Source organism: Podarcis vaucheri, assembly GCF_965113315.1.
Source record: "Podarcis vaucheri genome assembly, chromosome: 13".
Classification (NCBI taxonomy): Eukaryota; Metazoa; Chordata; class Lepidosauria; order Squamata; family Lacertidae; genus Podarcis; species Podarcis vaucheri.
The window spans coordinates 1,380,011-1,403,880 of NC_138751.1; the positions used below are offsets into that span (position 1 = coordinate 1,380,011).

Consider the following 23,870-nt stretch of genomic DNA (forward strand, 5'->3'; position numbering starts at 1 on the left):
GAGGAATCCCTCGCCGGTGGCCTCTCTCTTAGAAACCTCCGCCACCTTGCCAGCAAGTTAAAGGGGACAGAGACCCAAAAAGGAAGCCACCCCAGGCACAGCCTCCAGGGAATCACTTTGCACATGCTCAGGGGCACTCCTTTGCCATGATTTCACAGGACACCCCCCACCAGCCGACCTGTGTCCCCACTTGCCTCTGCCCCAGAGGGAGGTGTGGTGTCTTGAATGTAGGAAGAGAGCAGCAGCAGGATCAGGCCCAAGATGCCCCCTGCCTCTCCCCCAGTGGCCAGGCAGGTGCCCCAGAATTCAGGACTCCCCTGCCCCCCCTCCACCTGTCCATCCCATAATGCCACCCTATTGGGTCAGTCCTCGCCTCTGCAAATATTTGGAATGGAGACACACGAACCGTTGGGACTTTATTATTATGCAAGTAGGAAGGTGCACAGGGAAGGTGTTTTGCCCCCAAAATCTCCCTTTTCCCTGGAGAGGTTGGAGGCACTGCTCTCTGTTGGCCTCAAGCCCCCAGGGCTTCATCCTGCACTCACAGGAGGAGGAGCTGAGAGCAGCAGCAGCAGTAACAAGTCTCCTCACTGTTGATTTCCACCAACTGGAATTATTTATTATTATTTCCGAAGCTGTTTAATAATAATAATAATAATAATAATAATAATAAAGTTTGAAAAACGGGAGAAAAAACAACATACAGAAATCAACATCTAATAGCAAGCACTTTTTTTTACAACAACAGCAAAAAGAGAGAAAATAAAGGAAAGGCAAAGACTTAAGGTTACCAGATTAAGGTTACCAGATTTTTTTCAATGAAGCCAGGGACACTTTTCAACTTCAATGGATTTTGTATGGGGGCTGATTTGTAAATCTGGGGACTGTCCCCGGGAAAAGGGGACGCCTGGTAACCTTATTCTAACTATCAGCTTTAAAAACTGCAGACCTCTTACTCCATAACAACGTGCAAATTTCCTACTTTCCATAAACCAAACTTTTCAGTCGTCAAACCCGTCGTTCTCCTTTTTCGCACAGGAAGTCCGTAAGGGGCTTCCAATCATTCATAAACGCAACAATTTAATTTTTTTCTAATTCAAAATGTCAACTTGGCCATCTCTGCCAAATCCCTTAATTTCAGCAACCGTTCTTCCACAGGGGGCAATAATAACAAGTCATAGGTCATCGAATCGCGGCGTTGGAAGGGACCCTGAGGATCATCTAGTCCAGCCCCCTGCTGTGCAGGAATCTTCCGCCCCACTTGGGGCTCGAACCCACCACCTGGAGATCAAGGGTCTCACGCTCGACTGACAGAGCTGTCTTTCCCGCTCTGCGCATCTCATGCCGCTGTGATCCCATACTGCAATAATTCGTTCGGGCATTATTCGGGGGGGCGTTGCCTGGCAGCAGGGGGGGAGCGTTTACAGTACGCCCCCCCCGGTTGTCTCAGGGTTCCTTACGACACCCCTGCAGAGCAGGCCAGCTGCAGCAGGCTCCCCTTGCAGCCTGAAGGCCATCCACTCAGGGCCCCGATCCTGCAAGGGAGGTCGCTCGCTCCCACCTGGGAGAGGGAGAAGGAAGCGGAAGAGGAAGAGGCTGGGGGCAGGAGGGGGCTGGAGGCAGCCAAGGAAAGCAACCCCCCCCCGTCGTCCCTTGCCCCCTCTCAGTGGCGCAGGATGGCATAGGTGCTCTCTTCGCCCCTTCCTCCCTCGGGCATCTTCTTCTTGCCTCTGCCTCCGGCCAAGTTCAAGTCGGCATAGAGGAGGCCGCCGGAGTCTTTGGGGGCAAGCGGCGGTGGGGCGCGAGGAGGAGGCTGGGGGGAGGCAGGAGGGGGGGCTTTGGGACCTGGAAGAGGAGGAGGGCGGGGGGACAATGCAGGTTAGAAAGAGGAACAGAATATCACCCTTCTCATAGAATCATAGAATCCTAGAGTTGGAAGAGGCCACAAGGGCCATCGAGTCCAACCCCCTGCCAAGCAGGAAACACCATCAGAGCACTCCTGACATATGGTTGTCAGGCCTCTGCTTAAAGACCTCCAAAAAAGGAGACTCCACCACACTCCTTGGCAGCAAATTCCACTGTCGAACAGCTCTTACTGTCAGGAAGTTCTTCCTAAGGTTTAGGTGGAATCTTCTTTCTTGTAGTTTGCATCCATTGCTCCGTGTCCGCTAATCTGGAGCAGCAGAAAACAACCTTTCTCCCTCCTCTATGTGACATCCTTTGATATATTTGAACATGGCTCTCATCTCACCCCTTAACCTCCTCTTCTCCAGGCTAAACATGCCCAGCTCCTCCTCCTCCCTCCAGCGGCAGAGCAGCTCAGAAAGGCCCCGGGCAGAGGAGGCGACTGCTCAGAGGAAAAGCCCAGCACCCTGTCCTCACAGGGGCCAAATACCCCCAAGAACCTGGGAACCAAGGTAGACTGCCTCTGGACATGGAGGTTCCACAAGAACATCAGAACAGCCTGGCCACAAGAGACCAGCCCATCTAGTCCACCATCCAAAGGGAACCCTGCAAGCGGGGCCTGGCTACAAGAGCAACTCTCCCCTCCTGTGGCAGGCAGTTCCGTAGTTTAACTTCACGCTGCACAAAGGTGCAGCTTCCTTTTATCTGCCCTGAATTTTCTGCTTCACAGTATGTCCAGAGTTACACCATTATGATATTCAGGTAGGTGGCCGTGCTGGTCTGAGGCAGTCGAAATAAATTAAAGAATTAAAGAACGTCCAGTAGCACCTTAAAGGTAAAGGGGCCCCTGACCATTAGGTCCTGTCATGGCCAACTCTGGGGTTGCGGCGCTCATCTCGCTTTACTGGCCTTGGGAGCCGGCATCCAGCTTCCGGGTCATGTGGCCAGCAGGACTAAGCCGCTTCTGGCGAACCAGAGCAGCGCACGGAAACGCCGTTTGCCTTCCCGCCAGAGCGGTACCTACTTATCTACTTTGCCAGAAGTGGCTTAATCATGCTGGCCACATGACCCATAAGTTGTACACCGGCTCCCTCGGCCACTACAGAGAGATGAGCGCCGCAACTCCAGAGTCGGCCGTGACTGGACCTAACGGTCAGGGGTCCCTTTACCCTTTATCTGCTTTTCCACCCCAGCTCACCTTCGATGGGAAACTCCTCGTATTCTCTCTCCTCTGGCGTCTCCTTGCCCTGTGGTGAAGCTCTCCTGCAAGAAAAGTTCTGGGTGGTCACATTGATGTTATGATATAAGAGAGGGAGGACAGGGCTGCTGCAGGAATTTATGTATAGGTTGGGGGGGTTGCCCCTCCAGCAGATCTCATGCACATGCAGCCCACTACCAAAATCAGCACAATTGCTTTTGTGACTTTTGTGACTTGTCCCCACAAAACACTTCAACACAGTTTCTTCCTGTCTATTCAAAGGGCCTTTGCTGCACAATACCAAATGTAAGAATTCACTGATCAATGTATCTCTGTACTGGCTCACTGGGAAAACTTCAGAAATTCCTATAGACATGTGAGCTCAGCTCCTCAGCAGCCCCTCTGCCTGAGGGATAATCCCTGGCATCCTGATACCTGAGTGCCAGACAGGTAGCCATTCCAGAAATACCAAACCCAGATGGAGACAAAAGGGTGGGATGAACTTGGCTGGGAAACAGGGAAATGTGAATATCTTTTTTGTTACACTTGGTGGGTGTTTGGTGGAGGGCAAGGGGAACCATGGGGCAGGATCCAGGATGCTCAGATTCCTGCCAGCAGACCTCCCCTTTCATGATGTAACCGTGATGTATGAGTGATGTAGTTTGGGGGGGGGTTAACATGGGGATTAGTAGCTAATGAAAGTTTGGGTTCTCTTTTGTTTGGGGCTTCCATCTTGTTTCACCTGGTGGCAGGTGGGAGTCCTGTGGCGACAGTCTTCAATCAAGACTAAGCCGAGTGGCTGCTGTTTTGCTCTGGGATTCCTGGCCGGGGTCCCGGTTTTTGGTCCAAGGGAGCCCTCAGATTTCTCCGTTAACAGTATGTCCTGTCCATGGCAGAGCCAATCTAGGGCCACAGTCAGGCCCCCCCCCCCGCAGTTAGGAAGGTGACCAGCAGGAGGCAGAAAAAGGCACTCACCTCCTTGGGGCACACTTTGGGCAGCAACCTGGGGAGGAACAGAGAGGAGAAAATGGCCTTCAGAGAGAGCAGCTCCTGGGGGGGGGGAGCCCTGGAGAATGGGGGGGGCAGTGGTTTGGTTCAGGCTGAGCCTCACAGGGCAGCAGGGCTGGGGTACCAGGTGCCTCTGCAGGTGAGATGCAGGAGCCATCACCACACTGGGAAGAAGCCCCACCTGGAGGGCCAGGTCGGAGGGAGAGCCGGCCCCTGGCACAACCACAGCCCTCTCCCTGCCTCCTCAACAGCCCCCGTACCTTTTCTCCAGGCGACAAACGCCAGCAGGCCCACAGCAACAGCGGCGGCAGTGGCTGCCCCTCCGGTCGCCAGACCCACGAGGTTGAAGCTGGGGGGGTTCGGCATTGGAGGACCTGGTTGTGGGGGGAGAGAAAGCAGGGGTTGAGGCAAAAGCAAGGGGCACCCACAAGCACCCTCCCCACTGCAATGGCACAAGGGCGTTTCTTCTGAGGAGGGGGGGTCCCACACCTAGCAGCCCCCAGGTGGAGACAGTTCCCTGCGCCCTGAGTTGGGCGTCAGCGTTAGGCCGAGAGAGGCAGACGCCTGAAAAGAGGCAACATCTTGCAGAAACAGAGAATCGTACGGTTGGAGGGGACCCCCAAAGGTCATCCAGACCAACCCGCTGCAGTGAAGGACTCGCAGCCAAAGGCCCTTTGACATGTGCTCATCTGACTTCAGTTTAAAAACCTCCAAGGAAGGCAGGGCTGAGGGCTCCTTTCTAGCAGATGGAAACCTTTAAGCACTGTACACCAACCGGATTGGGTGAAGGGCTGGATGTCCAAAGCTTTGGGAATGAAAGCTGATCATATTTTGCCTACAGTAGTAACTGCTTAAGGGATGCGGGTGGCGCTGTAGGTTAAACCACAGAGCCTAGGGCTTGCCGATCAGAAGGTCGGCGATTCGAATCCCCGTGACGGGGTGAGCTCCCGTTGATCGGTCCCAGCTCCTGCCAACCTAGCAGTTCGAAAGCACGTCAACGTGCAAGTAGATAAATAGGCACCGCTCTGGCGGGAAGGTAAAAGGAGTTTCCGTGCATTCCTCTGGTTCGCCAGAGGCGGCTTAGTCATTCTGGCCACATGACCCGGAAGCTGTACGCCGGCTCCCTCGGTCAGTAAAGCAAGATGAGCGCCGCAACCCCAGAGTCGTTCACGACTGGACCTCATGGTTGTGGGAGAGGATAATGTTAAGAAACCCACCTGCGGTTTTTCTCACGCAGGCACAGCTACTGGATTACAAACTTGCTTTTGGCTCTCATCTAACTGACATGGTGGAAGTACAGCAACTATAATCCATAGTCCTGGCGATGAAGTGTGGGGAGTCGTATGGAGAATGGGTACTACCAATTTACCTTCTCTGGATAGACAAGAGGGAGTTGAAGAAGGTATTTACATCCCAATAGAAGTTACAGTCCAGACTCAAGAAGGGAAAATACTTAAGAGTCGTAGCTACCAAATGACAGACTATGTCTTAGGCCTTCCTTAACCGCAGTATAAAAAGGTCGTTTCTATGGGTGCAAAGCAGAATGGTTTGCCAGTGGACTACCAAAAGAAATAATAAAGAAACATTTTAGAATAAAATAAATTTAAAACCTCCAAGGAAGGACAGGGCTCATGAGTGAGTCTGTTCCACTGTCAAACTGCTCCTACTCTCAGGACGTTCTGCCTCATGTTTACTCCTGGATCGGGCCCTGTCCTCCGGAGCGGCACCAGGGAGCAGGCTGGCTCCACTTTCCACAGGGCAACCCTTCAGATGTTTGAAGGCGGCCATGCTATCAACCTCTTGTGTTATTCCTGCAGCCTGGGCGGAGCATCACTTGCGGAACTCCCTGCCTCAGGTGCTGAAATACCTTTGGGTACCCTGCGACCCCTCAGCTGGGGGAGGGTGGAGACCCATTTTCTGCTCTGCCTCAGGCACCACTGCCACCCCCCATACTCCTTTGAACCAAGCAGAAAGGCCAGCCCTGGGGAGAAGGGGGGTGCTGCAGAGAAAGGTGTGGGGCAGAGGGCCAAGAGAGATCCAGGCACAGAGGGGTCCTCCTGAGGATGGGGCAGCTCACCTGTGACCGTGAGGTTTGTCCCCTCAATGTTTCGCCAATGCTGCACACCGTCGTGAAGTGTCTGTACGGAGACGCCGCAGAAATATAGATTGGAGTCCGACTCCTGCAGATTCTCGATCTGGACTGACGCATCGAGCCCCTTTGACAGGTCCCCAACCAGAGACACCCGCCCTGTGTAGTTTGGGTGGGTGTCCCTGTGGGAGGGGTCGTGGGGGTGCTTGAAGATGAACTCTCCGTAAAAGTTTCCTAAGCGCCAATACACCTGGGCCGTCTCTCGAGCCTCCCAGGTGTAGTTGAAGGTGCAGGGCAGGGTGACAGACTCCCTTGGCCTGGCCGTGAGATGGCAAGGTTGCCAGATGTGGTATTTCTGGAAGCAAGTGGTACAATCTGCCAAGGAAGCAGAACGGAGAGAGAAAGAAAGAAAAACAGAAGAAAGGACTGTTTATTTTAGTACTGGGGTTAATGGATAAAAGGAAATTTTTCTGGAGGCATAAATCCAAGTTTGGGAGCAAGTACTTTTTGATGAGACAGCCCCAGCAGAGATTTAACATCACAAAACAGGCAGCAGACGAATATAGGCTGTTTTACCTTTAAAATATCTCCTTCTAAGTCTCTTCCCAAAGTTTCCCACCTCCCTTAGCATAAAAATAGACCACCTGTTTGGTAAGTTAAAAATGGTTTACTTACAAAGTCTTTAAAGGTCATTTTCATGTGTTTTCCCATACAGCAGCAAGAGAACACAGGCAGTGCAACTTAGTTTCAAAAAGGGTAATAGTTTCAAAATTATTTGTACAGAAACACAACGGTAAAAAGGGTAAAGGTGAAGGACCCCTGGATGGTTAAGTCCTGTTAAAGGTGCTCATCTCTGCTTTCAGGCCAAGGGAGCCAGCTCCTGCAGGGCACTTCTTGGCTTCTTATGGCTCCTAAAGGGAGCCTCCATGGGCAGAGCTAGTCTATCTTAAAACACTGGAGAATAAGAGTGGGAGAAAGTTTTGCTCTCCCCTACTGCCCGGGGCTTTCCTATGTTCTTATGCTCCTTCCCAAGGAGTTTTTGTGGGATAAATCCAGCCTTATATAACCAACCTGATTAATTGAAATTGAAATACTTGATTGTCACTTGTACAACTTGTATACAGTGAGATTACACAGGCACCCCCCCCACTCAGCTCTCTTAGTCTTAATTCCCCTCGTTTACTGACGCACACCCACCAAACCCGAAAGTCTGTTGCCCTGTTGTTATCTTTTCATTCAGCAGCCTAACAGCCCACGGATAGAAGCTGTTCTTTACCCTGTTGGTGTGACTAATCATGCTTCTATATCTTCTGCCCGAGGGCAGGAGATCAAGAAAGTGCCGGCCAGGGTGTGAATCATCCCTGAGAATTTTCCTCACTCTCCTGAGGCAACGTTCTTCCGCTATTTCATCCAGCGGATTCACGGGACAGCCCATAATATCTCATGCTGTATTCACCACCCTCTGTAGGCACTGCCTATCAGTTGATGTCAAACCAGCGTCCCACACCGTGATTAACCACCTGGGTTGTATTGATTTTCCAAGTAAGGTCTTCACTGAGATAAACTCCTAGGAATTTAAAGGAAGAGACTCTCTCCACACAGCGGGGCTGGTTCTCCTCTCTTCCTCCAAAAGTCCAACACCATCTCCTTTGTCTTGCTGATATTAAGGTGCAAGTTGTTCCCTAGGCACCATGGAGGTATTTTTTGGACCTCCCCTCTAGACGCTGATTCATCTCCACCTGTTATTAAACTCATTATGGTGGTGTCATCTGCAAACTTAATAATTGCAGTAGACGGGTCAGATGATACACAATCGTATGTATACAATGAATACAGATAGGGACTTAGCACACATCCCTGTGGGGTGCCAGTGCTTATTTTTAAGGAATTAGATGTTACATGTCCAGTCCTCCCTGTTTGTGTCTGATCTATCAGAAAGTCTTTAATCCATTTTTAGCTCTAATGCATGAAGAGGTTAAGATAATAGATTAAGCTGTCCTGACAGGTTAGCTAGGTCACATGCCCTCAACTTGGGAGGAAGAGTTATCAAACTCTTTGTTCTTTCTCTCTCTTCTTTTCACTATGTGAACTTCACAGTAAGGCTGTTTGAGCTAGATGCCATGAGCTCAGACCTTGTGGAGTTCGCCATCCATCTGTGTTTCTAGGGACGCGGGTGGCGCTGTGGTCTAAACCACAGAGCCTAGGGCTTGCTGATCAGAAGGTCGGCAGTTCGAAACCCCATGAGGGAGTGAGCTCCCGTTGCTCAGTCCCTGCTCCTGCCAACCTAGCAGTTCGAAAGCTCATCAAAGTGCAAGTAGATAAATAGGTACCGCTGTGGCGGGAAGGTAAACGGCATTTCTGGGCGCTGCTCTGGTTCGCCAGAAGCGGCTTAGTCCTGCTGGCCACATGACACGGAAGCTGTAAGCCGGCTCCCTCGGCCACTAAAGCGAGATGAGCGCCGCAACCCCAGAGTCGGCCACGACTGGACCTAATGGTCAGGGGTCCCTTGACCTTTACTTTTGGTGAAAGAGCCACAGCAGAGATTTAAAATCACAAAACAGGCAATATAGGCTGTTTTACCTTTAACCAATCCGTTCCACCTCGAAGGGTCGGGTTCCAAGCTCTTGCATCTCTGAAACGCCCCATTGCTCTCGCCAGCTGCCGCCCCGTGCGGCGATTTGGATGAGTCCGTACTCCCTGTTGCGGGTAAATAAGAATAAGAATAATTTGAGAGTTGAAGCCACAGGTTTGAGTCCTACCCTCCAGGAGCAGGAGAAAACAAGGCTGCTCCCTCTTCCATGGGGAGATCTTGGGAGATGGCCAGTATCTCCGCCTCCTCTTTCCCAGACCCAAAAAGGCAGAAGTTTGTGGGTTTCTGCTTTGAAAAGGAAGTAGCAAAAGCTCTTGGTGGTTTCAGGGAGAAGGAAATGTCATCATACGGCCCTTTCCCTTCGTCTCAGCAGGGGCTGCTCTGAGGGACACAACCGAAAGTGCCCTGTGACGGCAAGTCAGGGGACTAATTTATCATTTAAGAACATAGACCAAGAGCCCTGCAGGCTCAGACCAGGGGCCCATGTGGTCCAGCCTCCTGGCCTCACAGGGGCCAAGCAGATGCCCCAATAAGAAACCCACAAGCAGGATTCGAACACAAGAGCCGCTCTCCCCTCCTACAGTTTTCACCAACTGGCATTCAGAAGCGTCGCTGCCTCTGACAAATGGAGGCAGACCAGGGCCATGGATATGTCTCATCTTGCTTTGAAGCCATCCAAGTCAGTGGCCATCCCTGCCTCCGGTGGGAGGGAGTTCCACAGTCTAACTACCCGTATTTTTCGCTCCATAAGACACACTTTTTTCTTCCTAAAAAGTAAGGGGAATGTCTGTGCATCTTATGGAGCGAATGTGTGGTCCCTGGAGTCGAACTGCCCAGGGGCAAAAAGCAGATCATGCTTTTTTTTTTTTTTTAGAAAGAGGGAAGGGGGTATTGAAAAAAAGCTGCTGATCGTTTACCAATCAGGAGGGAGATAAGGGAGTCTAGAGATAATGGAGGCTGCCTGGGAGGGGGGAGGTAAACACAGTGAACTTGCAAGGAGAGGAGACAGGAAGACTAAAGCTATGAGGAGAGAAATTAGAAGAAAAGGGGGAGCAAAACACTGCTCCAGCTAAGGAAAAGACACTAAGGCAAACAAGAGGGAAGGGAGTGTTGAAAGGAAACAGCTGATCGGTGGGATTGGGAGAGAGATAAGGGACACTAGAGATAAAGGAGGCTGCCTGGGAGGGGGGAGGTAAAAGCCCATGGATCCTCAGGATTTTTGCATTGGTTCACCCCAAATTCACCATCAGATCACATAGCATGTCCATGGCTACAGCCTGCACCCAAAAAAAAACCACATATCCACAGTTTTGTGGGGCCACAATGGCGCAAAAGCGTGGTTACAAAGCACGGATCCACAAGGAGCCTCAGGATTTTTGCATTGGGTCACCCCAAACTCACCGTCAAATCACATGTCTATGGCCACAGCATGAACCACAAAAATCATAAATCCACTGTTTCGTTCAGAATATTTTCCCTCTTGTTTTGCTCCTCTAAAAACTAGGTGCGTCTTATGGAGCGAAAAATATGGTGTGTGCTGTGTGAAGAAGGACTGGATGGACCTCAAAGGTCTAGACTCGGTCCAGGGGAGGACCCTGCTTTCCTAGGAGCCAGCATGGCCAATGGTCAGGGATGATGATGATGATGGGAATTGGAAGAGCAGCAAGATTTGGACTGGGACTTGCGACTCCCTCCCAAGAAGCCAGCTTTGGAAATATGAGCCCCTAAAACCAACAAAGTCAAATGGAAAAGCCTCCCCATTGTCTTTTCCTTCACAAATCCTGCCTTAAGGGTATGTCTGTGTATGAATAGGGTGTGAGCCTGTGACCTGGCCCAGGAACTAAGTATTTATTCATTACAAAAGACTGGCCAGGCTCCCCAGGGTAGCCAATCAAGTGACCATTAACAGGTAACCTGCCAGACAGGAGATAAATAACAAACTTAGATTTCTGTTGTAGACTGCCCTTTCTGTGATGTAGGTATGATGTTTCTGGGGGTGGTCTTTGACTCCAAGGCGGGCAATTTAAAATGTCTATGTAAGGGGGGCCACACCTGGGTTCTGGGTCCTCCTCCTCCTCCTGCGTGTGAAGGGGGCACCCTGTTGCAACAATTCAATAAAGATCAGGCTTACGAGCTGCTTTGCTTCTCAATATTCTCTGCTTGGCCTCTGTTCTTTTCTCTGACCGATGGAGAACCTGCAAAGGACTTTATAAGGGCTCTTGTGTCCCCCAGAAGGGAAGAAGGGCAGATTTTCGTTTATTACACCTGCTTCCTTCAGCCACCGTGGGAACAGGATTCTGGACTAGGTGGACGACTTTGGCCTGATCCAGGAAGCTCCCTTTCTGGTCCGTCCCCCCCCCCCCGAGCTTCCTTCCTTCCTCTGCCTCGCCCTTTCACTCACCTCCACCCAGGACCAGCAGGAGCAGAAGCAGTCCCTGGCGGATCATATCCTTTGCTGCTGGGGGGTGTTTCTCTGGTGGCTTCAAGGAGCAGGATCCAGATCTCCCTGGAAGCCCGGCCGCAGTTGCAGGAGCCACACGCGGCCAAATCCAGCGAGCCTCTTCTCCCTTGAGCGCTGGAGATTCGGGTGGCCGATTGCGCAACAGCAAAGCCCATCTGACAGGGAAGTCCTGTTGCCACAGTCAGCAGAGAGGCCACGGAGAAGGAGGAGGAAGTGGGGTGTTGCTCGCCTGAAAATCTGGGAGGCCTCTGAGCAAAGCCCCCCAAGCCCCCCAGCCCAGCAATGGATGAGGCCCCCACCTTCCTGGCGGCCCCACCAGGCGGGCTCCCACCTCCTTGGCCAGGGACATCCTCACGGGAGATATTTAAGCAGACGTCGGATGGCCACCTGCCTGGAATGCTTTCGCTGAGATTCCGGCATGGTGGGGGTTCAGCTGGATGACCACTGGGGGTCCCTTTCGACTCTCCCGTTCTACGGTGCCCTGCAGAGCTGGCTCTCACACCACAACACTGACTGGTGTTGTTGCCCAGTGCCCCCTTTGCCCTGAGTCTGCGCGTGTGGGCATTTGGATTTCCGCAGCTCATGCTGCTTCATTTGAAACCGGATATTTCATTTTTCTTCTTCTTCTTCTTGGGATTATTCCTTCATTTTTCTCTTAAAAGGTAAAGGGACCACTGACCATCAGGTCCAGTCATGGCCGACTCTGGGGTTGTGGCGCTCATCTCGCTTTACTGGCCGAGGGAGCCAGCGTACAGCTTCCGGGTCATGTGGCTAGCATGACTAAGCCGCTTCTGGCGAACCAGAGCAGCGCACGGAAACGCCGTTTACCTTCCCGCCGGAGAGGTACCTGTTTATCTACTTGCACTTTGACGTGCTTTCGAACTGCTAGGTGGGCAGGAGCAGGGACTGAACAACGGGAGCTCACCCCTTCGTGGGGATTCAAACCGCCGACCTTCTGATCTGCAAGACCTAGGCTCTGTGGTTTAACCCCCAGCGCCACACACTTGGGCTGTTTTTATTTCTGTCCTGCAGAGAAAAGATCAGATTCTCAGAAGCGCTTTCAATCAAGAAAGAGATCACCCCTTCTTGCAAGAAACAGGCAAACAGGCACCTGCCGGACCCCCTGCGAGGCGAGAAGGGGATTCAGGGACACAGAACGGCACAGCTGGAAGGGAACCCCAAAAGCCATCTAGTCCAGCCCCCTGCAAATGCCAGAACCACAGCTCAAGAATCCCTCTTTGGCCTGATCCTGCCACAATGAGCCAACCCACGACACACACACCCCGTACCCTCCAGATATTGTTCTCAGGACCCCTTGCAATGCTTGCTGATGCCATCAAAATGCCCACCAGCTTTTAAGTATTTGCAATGCTACAGATGATGTTTCCGCTTCCTCCTTTGCAGTGACACAAGCAAAGTGCGGGGGGGGGGGAGCAAAGAGGGGGCAGTTGAGGTGCCCCCAGTCGCCTGACTCACTGCCACAGAACCAGCCTCCTTCTTTCCTTCCTTCCTCTGAGGCAATGGTGCAACTGGGGGGGAGGGGGAAGTTGAAGAGGGGTGGGGTGGGGACGGAAGGGGGGTAGAGTAGAATTACGAAACTTTGCCTGGCACCTCGTGCCATAGCAGTGGAACCTGCAGACATTGAACGAAGCTGGATCTTGGAGGACTCAGGGCAGATGAAACGAAACCCTTCACGCAGTGCAGACTGTGGAACTCCCTTCCACCAGAAGCAGTGGTGGCCACCAGCTCAGATGGCTTTGAAAGAGGACTGGGCCAATTCATGGATCACATTCACCCGGTGCTATACCAGCTGCACTGGCTCCCGGTGGAGTACAGGGTCAGGTTTAAGGTGCTGGTTTTAACCTTTAAAGCCCTACGCGGCCTAGGACCCTCGTACCTACGGGACCGCCTCTCCTGGTATGCCCCACGGAGAGCCTTACGGTCTTCAAACACTCTGAAGATCCCGGGCCCCAGGGAAATTAGAGTAGCCTTGACCAGGGCCAGGGACTTTTTGGTCGTGGCCCCGATCTGGTGGAACGCTCTGTCCCAAGAGACTAGGGCCCTGCGGGACTTGACATCTTTCCGCAGGGCCTGCAAGACGGAGCTGTTCCACCAGGCCTTTGGCCAAGGCGCAGCCTGACCCCCTCTCTCCTTCTGTAATCCTCATAGCACTCTAGCCCAATGGTTGTCATTAATATGATTTGAATTGATTTTAGAATGAATTGATTTTAGAATGCTGCGTTACTTTTTATTGTTGTTAGCCGCTCTGAGCCCGGCTTTGGCTGGGGAGGGCGGGATATGTTGTTGTTGTTGTTATTGTTATTGTTATTGTTATTGTTATTGAGTGGGAGGGGGCTATTGAGGGCTGCTAGCCAGGATGCCTCTGCTCTGCCACCACAGTCAGAGGCAGCAAAACTTCTGAATGCCACCTTCTGGAAACAGCAGGACAGGAGAGCTGGTCTTGTGTTCAGATCCTGCTGTTGTGGTTTTCCCATTGGGGCATCTGGGTGGCCACTGTGAGAACAGGATTCTGGCCTAGACGGGCTCCCCTGAGCAGTGGCGTGGCACGGGTTGCCAGTGCCCTGGGCAAGGCAAGCATTGCGTCAGCTAAAAGCAGGAACATTGGATACCCACCAGCCCCGGAGGTGACTCCCAGGTTTGCCACACGCCTCCGTCCGAGGGCCATCCCAAGTTGGGCTTATGAAAGCTCGAAGGAGAGCCCAAACCCTGCCCTTCGCTTTGCCCAGGAAGCCTGAGAGGTCTCCAGACGAGGGCACGGGCTGCTGCCACCTCCTCCACTTCAGAGTTCAACCCCCCCCCCAGCAGCATTTGTGGGAAGGTGGCCCCAGAGTGCCACCTTGCTCCCAAGCTGAGGAGTCAACCGACTCTGGGGTTGCGGCACTCATCTCGCTTTAGTGGCCGAGGGAGCCGGCATCCAGCTTCCGGGTCATGTGGCCACCATGACTAAGCTGCTTCTGGCGAACTAGAGCAGCACATGGAAATGCCATTTACCTTCCCGCTGGAGCGGTACCTATTTATCTACTTGCACTTTGACGTGCTTTGGAACTGCTAGGTGGGCAGGAGCAGGGACCGAGCAACGGGAGCTCACCCCGTTGCGGGAATCGAACCGCCGACCTTCTGATTGGCAAGTCCTAGAATCATAGAATCATAGAGTTGGAAGAGACCACAAGGGCCATCGAGTCCAACCCCCTGCCAAGCAGGTTTAACCCACAGCGCCACCCTTCTAATCCCTCTTAAAAAGAATAATCACAAGAATCTGACTAATGTTAATATAAAAGCAGTTTACTGACAGATTCATTCAAGTTCACAGGCGTATCCCTGAAGGCAGGCTTAGGTTACATAAGAACCAGAACTATTCCATAAAGAAGTGAGTCCCAAGTGACTGCGACTAAGCAGCCGCTTCTCCAAACACACAGCAACATCCAAAATGGAGAAGAGACACGGATCCCAACATGGAGGCCGTGGACTCCTCCATGCCAAAACAACAGGCCGCGTCCTCTTCAAGTCTGTCCCAGCTCAGGAGGAAACAGGAAGTCTTCTCCTGAGTGGTGCAAAACATCCCCTGACACGTCCACTGTGGGAATGTTGTGCTTGACTGCAGTTTAACATCCCACAGTCCCCGCACCCCATTGTGCCGCTCAAGCCCGGGTCTGCCTACTTGAAAGGCAGAGCGGGCGCCACCTGGGATCGTGTCCCTGCCATGGATGAGCCTCCGTCCCCGGCATTGTTTGTGACTTGTTCCTCCATAATTCAGACACTTGGCATGAATCAGGAGGCGCTCCTGGACAGACATATGCGAAGGGGCTGCAATCAGTCAGCTTCCGAAAGGACTGGGCTTGGCTCCTTGAAGGTATCTGAATATTTCCCCCCCTGAAGCTTGAGAATCGTGACAACAGCCTGGGAAGGAAGGGGAGGACAAGGGGCTTGGTGCTTTCTTATGGGTTTCAAATTGTCTCTTTTCTTCGTTTCCTCCTCTGCAAAATGAAAGAGACGTGTGCAGCCGCTGTTATGCTATTCTGTTCGTTACTTCGGAAAAGGGGGAGAGGCTTTTGATTTATGCTCAGCAAGGAACTTAACAAGTCTTTCTTATGCCCTCCCCCCCCCAACCAAGGCTGAATGGACTTTATTTAAATTTATTCCTGGACTGGACTAGTGTGTGGATGGAGCAACGCAGTGAAAAAAGAATGAACTGCCACCGAACAGATCTGGCAAAGAGGCTGAAATTGAGAAAAAATCTTGTTTCTAACTGTGTGCCGAGGAAGAACTCCAGAGTGGAATTTTAATGGCGGAGACTGGAGATGCACTCTGTGAGTTAGTTATGGCTGCAGCTCACACGCTAGTCTGTAAACAGCGGAAGGAACAGAATGTGACCTTGTACCATCCAGGTAAACACTGCAAAGAACTTGACAATGGAAGATAGTAATGAACTCTCCCAGCACACCAGGTCTGGAACAACAATGTACATGAAGGACTACACGCGTGAAAGGGTTTACTTATTTTAAGATGTAACAGAGGTGCTGTTTGTAAGGTAGGAAAAGCATCCAGCTGGAAGAATGTCTAACAGCAAGCGAAGGACGTCAACTGGACTCTAAATAAGAAATGATCAGCTAATGCAAGGAAATGATGATGATCGTATGCTTGGAACCGGAGCGGGAAACCAGATTTTAAGGAATTGTATTAAATTGATTTGATTTGTAATAATTTGGAAAACTAATTAAAATCATTTGTGGAGGAAATTTCATCCCCTTGTCCTTGAACAGTTAAAGAAACCGTCATCCCCTTGCGCAACAGCGACCTGCTCGTCATCACCTTGTCCATCAAACAGCAGGCAGTGAAGTGGAGACATGGGCTAAGTCCTGTTTTGTGAATGGAAATAGTTTAATGAATGGAATAGTTTGTGAATGGAACTCAAACCAAAGACTTCATGCACAGAGTGAACTGGAGTGGCTCTCTGAGCAACAGCAAGTGTCCTGGAATTTCGAAAGCCACCTCAGCAAAATAAATATCAGGCTTGCTAGCTGCCCTGCTTTCTATATACCTGGCTGCAGTTTCTTGCTTTCCTCCTGACCCACAAGTGGACCTTGCAGGACTGCAAGACCCTCGAGTGAGGCGTGGGCTGCAGCGGCAACCCCTATTTTTCTTTAACCTCTGGCACCATGAGACAGCTATTGTTAATTAAATATATTTGATTCATTAATAAATGTATTTATTTGTTATTGTTAATTAAATTTATATACAGCCCACTATGAAAAGACCTTGTAGGCACCATGTGGTTATCCAAGAGATCGATTTCTGAGACATTTATTCACACACGCCGGCAGAAATGGGTCGGTTTCTTTTGAGCGACAATCATGACTTTGTGACCGATGGAGCAGCTCTCTTGGCACAGGCTGGGAAAAACAACAACAGGAAAAGAATGAGTCAGATAAAATTGCTATAAATTGTTCTGATGATTCGGAGGTCTAATCTGAAATCAAGATAGATTTAGGTGTAGGGAAGCATAGAGATGCGAGAAGAGGGTTGTAAATATCCCACAGTACGTCTGTTACTGTGTCTGGCATCGTCTCTCTCTCTCTTAACTCGCGGATGTTGGAAAATCCTAAAAAGACGAAATATTGTTAGAATTGGAGCTGTCGGAGATGCCGAAGGGAAACTGCATTTTAATGATCAGGAACTCTGCAAAGTCAAGTTTTTATATTGTGGATTTTAAGATTATGGGTGGATGTTCTGTATAATTTTATCAATACTCTTGCCGAATACAAATTTGACATGGCCTTTGGCTAGAACACTAAACCAGGGGTCAGCAAACTTTTTCAGCCGTGGGCCGGTCCACTGTCCCTCAGACCTTGTGGGGGGGCTGGACTATATTTTTTGGGGAAAATAATAATAATGAACAAATTCCTTTCTCCCCCAATAAATGTTTATTATTTTCTTTAAACATCCAGTTGTAATACACATATATCACATAATTACCTTAGCTCTGCCGAGCTTATGACTTCCCTCTACCCCTTCAGTGAGTATCTTATATTTTCTTATATTGCATATTCTATTTATTTAACTTTATATCTGCCATACGTTGTAAGAGTTATTCCAGTCCTGCCAGTGTTTTTAAGGCTTTACAATGATCTTTTATGTACACCATAAGTTTACTCCAACTTTCTTGGAACTTCTGTTCATCCTGGTCTCGAATTCTTCCCGTCAATCTGGCTAGTTCTGCATTACGCAGAATAATGAACGAATTCCTCTGCCCCACAAATAACACAGAGATGCATTTTAAATAAAAGGGCACCTTCTACTCATGTAAAAACACGCTGATTCCTGGACCGTCCGTGGGCCAGACTGAGAAGGCAATTGGGCCTGTTATGTACTGAAGTTCTCACCCTGGGCCAGCAGGGGGATACTGTAGATAGTTATGCAAATGAAGGGTTGAAAGTGACGTTCAGTGATTGGATAGTTTTAGAAAGTTGCTACAGTAACGTTGTACTGGAACTCTATATAAGCAGGCTGACTGAGCTCCTCAGTTCAGTTCTGTTCTGGCCTCTGAATAAACAAGAGCTGTTTGAAGAATCACTGTGTCGTCTGATATGTTCACCCACAACTTAACAGGGCCAGATCCAGCCCCTGGGCCTTAGTTTGCCTACCCCTGCACTAAACTTATGAACTGAATGTTGAAATACAATTCTCCTCGCCCCCACCTCCCTCCGCTCATCTTCCTCTGCCTCCCCTCTCCTCCCCAAGCCAACATCTGGTGCTGGGAGCTTTTGGAGGGAGAGACGGACCCTAGCGCAGTAACTGCCCCCTCCCTCCCTGCCCCACAACAGCCCCCCTACCTTTTCTCCATACAAGGAACACCAGCAGCCCCAGAGGGAGAGCACCTACGAGGGTTCCCCTAATCACCAGACCTACAAGGCTGAAGTTGAAGCTGGGGGGGTCCGGCAGTGGAGGACCTGGGGGGCAGGAAGAAAGCAAGACTTAGGCTGAGGCACAAGGCAGAGGCTGAGGACGGGCACACACTGCAGTGGCCTGGCACAAGGGCATTTCTTTCAAGGATGGGGGGGCACCCACAGGAGCCCACAAACTGTTTCATGCACTCTCAATGGACTCCTGATCTGGGCGTCTGCCATTTGCAATTGCACCTCCTCAGCATTGGGGAGAGAGCGGCGCCTCGTTGAAATATAAAACTGCATGTTTGGAAGGGACCTTCAAGGTCATCCAGCCCAACCCCCTGCCATACAGGAATCACAGCTGAAGACTCGTTGACAGGTGGCCATCCAAGGAAAAGGCTCCAAGGAAGGAGAGGCCACCACCTTATGGGGAGACCATTCCTCTGTGTTGTTGTTTTTTGAGACCGTTCCTCTGTTGAACAAGCTCTTACCCTGATAAAATTCTTCCTAATGTTTAGTCAAAATCTCCTTTCTTGCAATGTGGATCCATTGATTCACGTCCTGCCCTCTGGAGCAGCAGGAAGCAAGCTGGCTCCATCTTCTCTGTGGGAAGATGTAGCTAATGTGTTTTCTGTGGTGTGGGATTTTCGCTGTCTAGGGTGGTGGTGGGGAGGCACTTGTGGGTCTACCTGCCTCGGGTGGTCACTTTGGGTCCTCCGCAGCCCTTTGTCTGGGAGAGGGTGGATCCCCATTTTCTGCTCTGCCTCAGGCTCCACTGCCATCCCCCGGGGTCCCCTTTGAACCAAGCAGAATGGAATGCCAACCCTGGGGAGAAGGGGGCTGCTGTGGAGAGAGGGGCTGAGGCAGCGTGCAAAATTAGCCAGGCACATTTTGTGACTGTGGATTGTCAGAATGTGAGCACTTTGAGAAGTCTTGTCACCATGTATGGTGACTGAGGTTCAAGAATAACAATGCCGCCGCCAGGAAAAGGCCTTCGACAATGTCTCATGGACCTTTACGACAAAGATCCTAGATTATATGGACATCGGATTGGCCTTTACGAATGGTGTTCAAGCAATTATATTATGAAGCAACCTGTCTAAGCTGGATGAAGGAGTGGGTCAAATTGAAGGATGCAAATGTACTGGGCTTAGAAGGAGCTGATTTGCTCTACGGATGGTATGTGTACCACTGGTATAAGAAAACTAGGGTGTGCAAGGGATTTTTGAATCACATGATTAGAAGGAGTCTACGGAAGGTTTAAGATCCTTAAAGCTCTGGTTTTCCCAGTAGTGATGTATGGAAGTGAGAGCTGGACCATCAAGAAGGCTGATCGCAGAAGAATGGATGCTTTTGAATTTTGGTGCTGGAGGAGACTCTTGAGAGTCCCATGGACTGCAAGAAGATCAAACCTCTCCATTCTGAAGGAAATCTGCCCTGAGTGCTCCCTGGAAGGACAGATCCTGAAGCTGAGGCTCCAAGACTTTGGCCACCTCATGAGAAGAGAAGACTCCCTGGAAAAGAACCTGATGTTGGGAAAGATGGAGGGCACAAGGAGGGACGACGGAGGACGAGATGGTGGGACAGTGTTCTTGAAGCTACCAGCATGAGTCTGACCAAACTGCGGGAGGCAGTGGAAAACAGGAGGGCCTGGCGTGCTCTGGTCAAGGGGTCACGAAGAGTCGGACATGACTAAATGACTAAACAACAACAACAACATGGAAGGTTTGGATGAGACATAAAGGTATTTTGGAAAGAAAGACTCCTGGTTGGATCTCACCGGTGGAAGTGGTTGCAGTGAAAAGGCTAGACGTGGACAGGATATGGGGAAAGTACAAAGATCTCCTTGGATACAAAGATGGCAACATAACATTAAAAGATAGGGAGGAGGTGTCTAATTGGATACACATCTAGTTTCAATACTTCCAGATAAAGGAGAAGCTTTAAAAAGACCAAGAGAGAGGATTTGTCCAAGAAGAATCAGAATTTGAAAGGGTGATTTTGGGGCCCAATAAAAAACTGATCTCTAAAATATATAAACTGCTGCTAGAGTGGGAGACTAAAGACAAACTCATTAAGGAGGCTATGATAAAATGGGCTATTGATATGGGGCGTGATATCAGAATTGATGAGTGGGGAAAATTATGGACAATGAATTTTTCGGCATGTTATCAAATAAGAGAAAATAGATATAAAATGCAGTATAGATGGTATTTGACACCAGTTAAATTGGCTTAAATGTACAAAAGAAATTCCAAAAATGTGTTGGAAAAGTCTTGAAGCAGAGGGTTCCTTTATTCATTTATGGTGGAACTGTAAACGGGCCAAAGACTTTGGGGAGGTGGTGTACAATGAGTTAAAGAAAATCTTTAAATTTACCTTCCCCAAGAAACAGGAAGAATTTCTGATAGGTGTACTTGGGAATGAATTACCAAAGAAAGCCCACAACCTATTTTTATACGCAACAACAGCAGAAAGGATAGAATATGCAAGAGAGTTGGAAACAGAGAGAATACCTAGGGGAATATTTGCAAAAAAATGGACCTCAAATATAAATTCCAGGTGGGGAGGTACTTTGTGACCAACAGTTGTTACTATGAAAAATACTAGAGTGTAGAAAATAGGGCGAAGGAATAATTAATGTATTTGCAGCTAAGCAAGATGTAAAAAGAACAGTCACGGAACGCTGGGTGGGAAGTCAAACAGAACTATTGTATAAGAAGGGGATGGAAGTGTAATTGTAAAACTCAAAAATAAACAACATTTTAAAAAATCTGCCAGCTCACCTGTGACCGTGAGGTTTGTCCCCTCGATGTTTCGCAAATACTTCAAACCTTCGTGAAGTGTCTGTATGGAGACGCCACAGAAATATAGATTGGAGTCCGACTCCTGCAGATTCTCGATCTGGATTGACGCATCGAGCCCCTTTGACAGGTCCCCGACCAGAGACACCCGCCCTGTGTAGTTCGGGTGGGTTTCCCAGTGGGTGGGGTTGTGGAAGAGGAGCTCTCCGTGAAAGTTTCCTAAGTGCCAATACACCTGGGCCGTCTCTTGAGCCTCCCAGGTGTAGTTGAAGGTGCAGGGCAGGGTGAAAAACTCCCTTGGCCTGGCCGTGAGATGGCAAGGTTGCCAGATGTGGTATTCCAGGAAGCAAGTGGTACAATCTGCCAAGGAAGCAGAACGGAGAGAGAAAGAAAGAAAAACAGAAGAAAAGACTGGTTATTTTAGTATTGGGGTTAACGGATAAATGGAAATTCTTCTGGAGGCATAAATCCAAGTTTGGGAGAAAGTACTTTTGGTTATGGGGACGTGGGTGGCGCTGTGGGTTAAACCACAGAGCCCAGGACTTGCCGATCAGAAGGTCGGCGGTTCGAATCCCCGCGATGGAGTGAGCTCCCATTGCTCAGTCCCTGCTCCTGCCCACCTAGCAGTTCGAAAGCACATCAAAGTGCAAGTAGATAAATAGGTACCACTCCAGCGGGAAGGTAAACGGCGTTTCCGTGCACTGCTCTGGCTCGCCAGAAGCGGCTTAATCCTGCTGGCCACATGACCCAGAAGCTGTACGCCGGCTCCCTCGGCCATTAAAGCGAGATGAGCACCGCAACCCCAGAGTCGGCCACGACTGGACCTAATGGTCAGGGGTCCCTTGACCTTTTCTTTTGGTGATAGAGCCACAGCAGAGATTTAAAATCACAAAACAGGCAATATAGCCTGTTTTACCTTTAACCAATCCGTTCCACCTCGAAGGGTCGGGTTCCAAGCCCTTGCATCTCTGAAACGCCCCATTGCTCTCGCCAGCTGCCGCCCCGTGCGGCGATTTGGATGAGTCCGTACTCCCTGTTGCGGGTGATACGGACCGAGGGGGGGTGCCTATTTCCCCCTTCTTCTTGACTGTCCGAGGCGATGACCTCAAGGGTGCCACCGCACACCCACCCTCGAACCCCCTTCACCGTTACACAAGCACCACACTTTTCCCAGACCCTTTCCCGAGCGAAATAAGCTCGAATATATACATATATTCCCTATCTTTTCCTATGCCTATCTGCGCTCCATACTTAGAATGAGTAGACCGAGTGTTTCCCTTCTCCGCTTATCCCTATGGCCGCGCTTTGGCCAATCACAGCCATGCATTCGCCCTGCAGAAGCTAGCTCAGGGAGCTCTTGCACGCCTCATTTCATCCCTGACAAGCTGCTGACGGCCCCCCACCGCGAGAACAATGGATCCGAAACCAGGAACCTCGTAAAACTGTCAAAAACCAGTTACAATGTATCCATTCTGTATCCGCCTGTCAAAACCTTGTTACAATGTATCCACCCTGCCTCTGCCTTCCCTAACAGTGCGGAATGGGTTAGGGATAATAGAAATCTTTGGAAATTAATATAAAATCAACCGTAGCCCCGATTTTCCTGCTCTCGGTGCCATTCAACTCAGTTCCCCCTGAACTCCATGATGCTGTCCCTACTTCCATAATCCCCAAAGCGGCGGGTCACGTACGCAGGAACTTCCTAATCCTGCCTGATCGCTTCGCCAAACCCTTCCTCTAGGCAATATTAAGTGGCAGACGATGCATATCTCTGACCCATTGTCTTGCCACCACCGGTACTTAATAAATGTTTATCTATGTATATTTCTTCCTCCACATATCCCCCTCCCTCATCGGAAATGTTAATGAATGTAATCCCACCCCTTCCATAATCTATTCATGACGTGTGTGTAATGTATTCATGATGTAACCCACGAAACATGACCTTCCCATAATGTATTCATGACGTTTCTTGCACTGTATTCTGGGTTATGGAGGGAACTTTTAAAAGTCTATGTCACCCCATACTCGGGGTTCAATGCCATTTTGAACCTGTTGCGCAATAAACTCGGATCTTCGTAGCTTGCTCCTGTGTCCGGCTGAGTTCCTTTTTCTCCGCAAGGACCCGCGGACCCAGTCCGACGAGCCGGGTGGCTGTGCAACTACGCACCCGGAATTTTTCCGTAACACGGGTAAATAAGAATAAGAATAATTTGAGAGTTGAAGCCACGGGTTCGAGTCCTACCCTCCAGGAGCAGGAGAAAACAAGCCTGCTCCCTCTTCCATGGGGAGATCTTGGGAGATGGCCAGTATCTCCGCCTCCTCTTTCCCAGACCCAAAAAGGCAGAAGTTTGTGGGTTTCTGCTTTGAAAAGGAAGTAACAAAAGCTCTTGGTGGTTTCAGGGAGAAGGAAATGTCATCACACGGCCCTTTCCCTTCGTGTCAGCAGGCGCGACTCTGAGGGACGCAACCGAAAGTGTCCTGTGACAGCAAATCAGGGGACTAATTTATCATGAAAGAACATAGAGCAAGAGCCCGGCAGGATCAGACCAGGGGCCCACGTGGTCTGGCCTCCTGGCCTCACAGGGGCCACGCCAGGCAGAGGCAAACTCGGCCCTCCAGATGTTTGGGGACTACAATTTCCATCACCCCTGACTCCTGGTCCTGTTAGCTAAGGATCATGGGAGTTGTAGTCCTAAAACATCCGGAGGGCCGAGTTTGCCTATGCCTGGACCAAGCAGATGCCCCAATGGGAAACACACGAGCAGGATTCGAACACAAGATCCTCTCTCCCCTCCTGCAGTTTCCACCAATTTTCAGCATTCCCCCAAACAACCAAGCGGCCAATCGCCGCTTAAAACTAGGCTTAGAAGGAGCTGATTTGCTCTATGGATGACATGTGTGCCTCCG

General features: G+C 50.3%; 1 protein-coding gene across 1 annotated transcript; it reads right to left on the reverse strand.

Annotated features, from left to right (window-relative positions):
• Positions 1-744: 744 nt before the first annotated feature.
• Positions 745-21,926, reverse strand: LOC309517547 (uncharacterized protein; the record flags this gene model as incomplete). Its single annotated transcript, XM_082196768.1, has 8 exons — positions 745-1,845; positions 3,104-3,168; positions 4,079-4,106; positions 4,372-4,485; positions 6,189-6,575; positions 8,781-8,897; positions 20,943-21,320; positions 21,884-21,926. 8 exons carry the CDS (start codon positions 21,924-21,926, stop codon positions 1,664-1,666), a joined length of 1,314 nt encoding a protein of 437 aa, XP_082052894.1. The 3' UTR covers positions 745-1,663.
• Between the last annotated feature and the right edge of the window lie 1,944 nt (positions 21,927-23,870).